Source organism: Halyomorpha halys, unplaced genomic scaffold (genome assembly GCF_000696795.3).
Source record: "Halyomorpha halys isolate HHAL.00 unplaced genomic scaffold, Hhal_1.1 Scaffold879.1, whole genome shotgun sequence".
NCBI classification, from domain to species: Eukaryota; Metazoa; Arthropoda; class Insecta; order Hemiptera; family Pentatomidae; genus Halyomorpha; species Halyomorpha halys.
This window is the reverse complement of record NW_027111254.1, coordinates 126,905-131,615: the sequence shown is the minus strand read 5'-3', so window position 1 is coordinate 131,615 and position 4,711 is coordinate 126,905. Positions and strand designations below refer to the sequence as shown.

Below are 4,711 nucleotides of genomic sequence, written 5' to 3'. Positions count from 1 at the left end.
TCCCCGTGATTCCTACATGACTTGGAACCCATATAAATGTAACTGACACACCCAGATTTTGTTGAGTGTTTAAGTAAAAACAGATGCAGGAAATTTAAGGAGCTCCGGATCCATTCAATTTAAACCTTTTAATGAGCTTAATGAATCTGTAATTATTGTTATATTGTTGTGAACAAACAGAAGAGGAGTGCTGCTGCTATTGCATTGAGTTTGGCTGTGAATATATTGCATAGTTTTTGGAGTTTAATTTTGTATGTTGAATCATTAGTTACAAAGGATGATGCTGATGATTGGTCTGATTTTTATCCGTCTGTGTAAATTATAAAGGCATATATTGAAGAAGACCTCGAAGATGGGACGTGAAACAGAAAGTGTCAGAGAATATTTAATTAGATTTATTAAATGTATATATATAAATATATTCTGTTAAAATTTTCATAAAGGAAATTTTTTGTAAATATTTTCTATTAAAAATGAAAAATAAAATTTAGCTCATCACAAAAAAGGCATACTTACTCTCAGAACATGGAGGTCCTTTACACATTTTCATGACTGTTGGTCTAGGAATTTCTCTGCATGCATTACCAGCTGGTTTCTTTGTTCCATACCAAACACATTGCAAAATTCTATATTTAACTCCTTGACTATCACACTGAGCTGTACACTAGATAACAAAAAATTAATAATTATTTAATAATTTCCTGATAAAACAAAAAAAAATCTATCCATCAATTATCGAGATATTAAAAAATAACCACTTGCTTAAACAGTGGAAATATCTAATTGGTGATCTACCATTCATTGAATCATTGAACATTGAATGTTCAAAGCTAACAGCCAGTTTTTCAGATCCTTTTGAGATGTAAGAATCCATGTAAAATAATAATTTTGGATGGTAAAGTTCATTCTAAGTTGATATCTGAATATGGTATGGATGTGAGCCTCCAACATATCAGAGACATAAAAGAAGGATTGTATGCAGTACTTAGAATCCCAAAAATCAGCCTTGAAGTGTGAGGGCCAGGACATGCAGGGGGGTATGTTCTTGGCTATGTGATTCTTAGATACCTTGAAAGCAAACATGTTCAATCCATAGAGGTGGTATCTGAGGACATGTAAACAGATACTTCACTGGTCTTCAGATACCACCACACTTCACTGGATCTCAGAAGATCTAACACCTCTTATACTGTAACCATCAATCTTAGAACTGGTGAATACCCACTATGTTCATAATCTGTCCTCAGACGAATAATACTACCATGAAACTGCTGCAGATCAACCTGGATCACTACATTAACATGTGTGAACTACAGTATAACTGAGGTAAGGATATTGATTCAAGAACCATACCTACTCAAAGGACAGGGAATGCCTGGGTATAGTATTATTTCTGCATCTATGTACCCCAATGTCTGCATTGCTTTTGAAAGAAAACTGAGACTGTTTGGCAAATTTGCCCCAGAGATCTTGCAACAGCACAATTTATGCCACAAGGGGACACAGAAAAGGCAGGTATCATGCTCTTGGTAGAGTACCTGCAATATAAAGATCAATCTTCTACAATTGAACTCAAAAAAATCATGGGCTATGAGGATATAACACCTGGCCACTAGAATGTGAAATGTGGAATCACTGATGGAAACTTTGATGAAATCATTTCACGACGCCAGCAGCCAAAACATATCCAACAGGAACATTGGAACGTTTCCTAATTGAACAACCATTTTAATAAGCAAAGAATCCTCATCAGGAGGCTATTCAATGCAGAAAAAATAAAACGCCAGACGGGATAATTATAAGAAACAAACAAAGTATTTGTAAAATTAGTAAATTGTAAGGTTAGAAAAGTAGCAATGCTCTTAGTAGATAGACCATATGCTGCCATTATCATGACCCAATCAAAACCAAATAAAGATTTCATTACTTTTAGAGGTTAGAGAGATGAACAGTATACTGTTTACTTTCTAAATATTGGATGTATATATATTTTAATTTATTTTTTAACAATTTTTAATTAAAAACTATCATTCTGCTACTTCTGAGTAATAGGTAATAAAAATAAATAACAGATATAAGATTACATGTACATTATACATTACATACTTATATTATAAATATATTATATACTACTATAAATACTAGATGTTTAGTTTTTAAAAAAAAGATACCATCAGAAATATTATTACAATATTAGACTATTTTCAAATTTGACACAAATCTATTTGTGTTTTTATATTTAACCTTGGTCTTATACTTCACACATGGTCTTATATTTTATTCACTATTTTGTACTGATCATTAAATTTTGAATGTTTTATCATTACATCATGTTTTATAACTACATTTTTCTTTTAATTTTAATTCTAAACCTATAGTCCATTTTAAATGATTCATGCTGAAATTTCTCTGAATAAATATTTGAATAACTTGAAGATAATTGATTATTTTATGTTATTTATTAACTATATAAAGTTTAATTATAAACTTATAAACAGAACCACTGTCACCTGAGCCCAGCCCTAGGACAAAGCTGGATAGCAAGGGGGGATAGCAGTAAAGCAGGGTCTACCCCCCCCCCATTATTTTATGTGTTTTGCCTTGGTTAATAATACTAATATAGAGATTTATGTTCATCATAAAGAAATAATATTAAAACTTATAAACAACAAACTTCTTTATAAATTATAATAGTTAACACAGTCAGAGTATGCTAAACATACTTGATATTAATTATACATTATTTATTCAGTTCTCATCAGGCACCCTAATAGCCCAGGCCCTACGAATTTTGCTCCCCTGTTCTTTCCTTATGGTGGGCCTGATTATACAATGAATGATCTTTTATAACCAACAGAAAAGTGGATTCATTACAATTTTTAGTTAATAAAAAAAATTATGGGCTCACCATGTTTCAATAGATATCATAATTTATTAAAATAATCTGAAAATTAAGATGATAAAAGGTACAAATTAATCCAGAATTAAAAATAATGTTACACTAAAATAATAATGAAATAAAAATAATCACCTCAGACCAATCACCAACCCTCCAGGTTCCTTTACATTTATCATTAAAGCACTCTTGTCGAATAGACGGTTTAGTTTGCTCATCACAAAGTTCTTGTTCAACCAAAGTATTATTGTCAATCTGACATTCTATACCTCTTCTCTGCATAGCTAAAATTGTTGTAGCATGCTATAGCTAACTATAGTTTAGAACAATAATAAACTGTTAAGAAATAACAAATTAATTTACCTGTATTGTATGTGAAACACCTTGACTCAAGGCAAGGTTGCCAAGGAGAGGCTACCCAATATGGGCAAGTTGAAAGACCACAGTTACGAATGGTTAGTGGGATAGGTAAGCCAGCATCAACACATAAATTACTATCAACATCTTGGGTATTGTTGTGGAGTTTTACTGTACAATGAGCAGCCCGCAGCTTGAAAAAAAATTGATCATATATTGATTTATAATCAACAATTTTGAAAAATGGTCATTAAAATTTAATTAAAGATGAATATTTACCTTTAAAAAAAAATAAATAAATAAAACTACAGTGGCAATTTATTACTTACTATGTATTTTTTAAATATTTGGTTATTGATTTTTATCAATTATTTCTGAATATAATATAAATTAAATAGAAAATTTTCATTAATCAAATTAATGATTTTAGTTAAAATTCACAGTTAAACAAAGCACACATTCATAAAAATGAGTCAAACCCTAATAACAAATATAAACTTGACTGAAAATCAAATAAGTTAAGAGGATAAACAAAACAAAAATTATATATGTATATATAGTTGACCGTAAAAATTTATATATGTATGTATAGTTGACCGTAAAAATTGATATATAGGGAGATGGTCAGAGTTGCGGTCAAAAGAGAAACAAAGATAGTTTACAACTATTTATTTGATTCAACTTATTTATTTGGACGTTGGAAAATAAATAGTTGTAAACTATTTTTGTTTCACTATTGACTGCAACCCTGACCATCTCCCTATATATGTAAAAATTTATATATAAGAAGATGGTCAGAGTTGCGGTCAAAAGAGAAAGAAACAAAGATAGTTTACAACTATTTTTTTTCCGACATTTCGCCCCACTTTGCAGGGCTTCATCAGGGCTGTCCAAACAGGCCTGTTCAACTTTTACCTTTGAACAGCCCTGATGAAGCCCTGCAAAGTGGGGCGAAACGTCGGAAAATAAATAGTTTTTGTTTCTCTTTTGACCGTAACCCTGACCATCTTCTTATATATAAAACAAAAATTAGTTTAATTTTATTGTATTGTAGAAGGATAGTCCGGGTGGTGGTCAATAAAGGTATCAAAATAGTAAAACAAAACTATTTATTTTAAAGCAACGTTTCGCCCCACTTTGCAGGACTTTGTCAGGGCTGTCAGAATGGAGTGCTTCAGTTGACTGGGTTCTATTCTCATTAATTATTGCAAAAAACTGTAATAATCATAAATTGATTAAACAATATTAATAGATTTTTCTCTATCATTATGCTCTACCACACCTTACTGTTGTAAGGCACAATGCTTCTAACAAGGACCTGGGTTTGAATCTGGCTGGGCAGATAATTGTTTTCTGTTACACTTTATCCGTGTGTCAAGCAAAGCACTGAAGCTATGAATCTACATGAGCTCTCTCTCTCTCTCTCTCTCTCTCTCTCTCTCTCTCTCTCTCTCTCTC

The 4,711-nt window shown here is 31.4% G+C and overlaps 1 protein-coding gene across 3 annotated transcripts in view; it reads right to left on the bottom strand.

Moving 5' to 3' along the window:
* nolo (no long nerve cord) overlaps positions 1 to 4,711 on the bottom strand; it is a gene marked incomplete at its 5' end in the record, with an annotated part of 67,301 nt that overhangs the window by 6,148 nt on the left and 56,442 nt on the right. For all 3 annotated transcript variants that reach the window (XM_067049275.1, XM_067049276.1, XM_067049277.1), the window contains 3 exon segments: positions 517 to 664; positions 3,032 to 3,180; positions 3,260 to 3,446. In XM_067049275.1, coding sequence (XP_066905376.1) covers positions 517 to 664; positions 3,032 to 3,180; positions 3,260 to 3,446 — 484 coding nt within the window.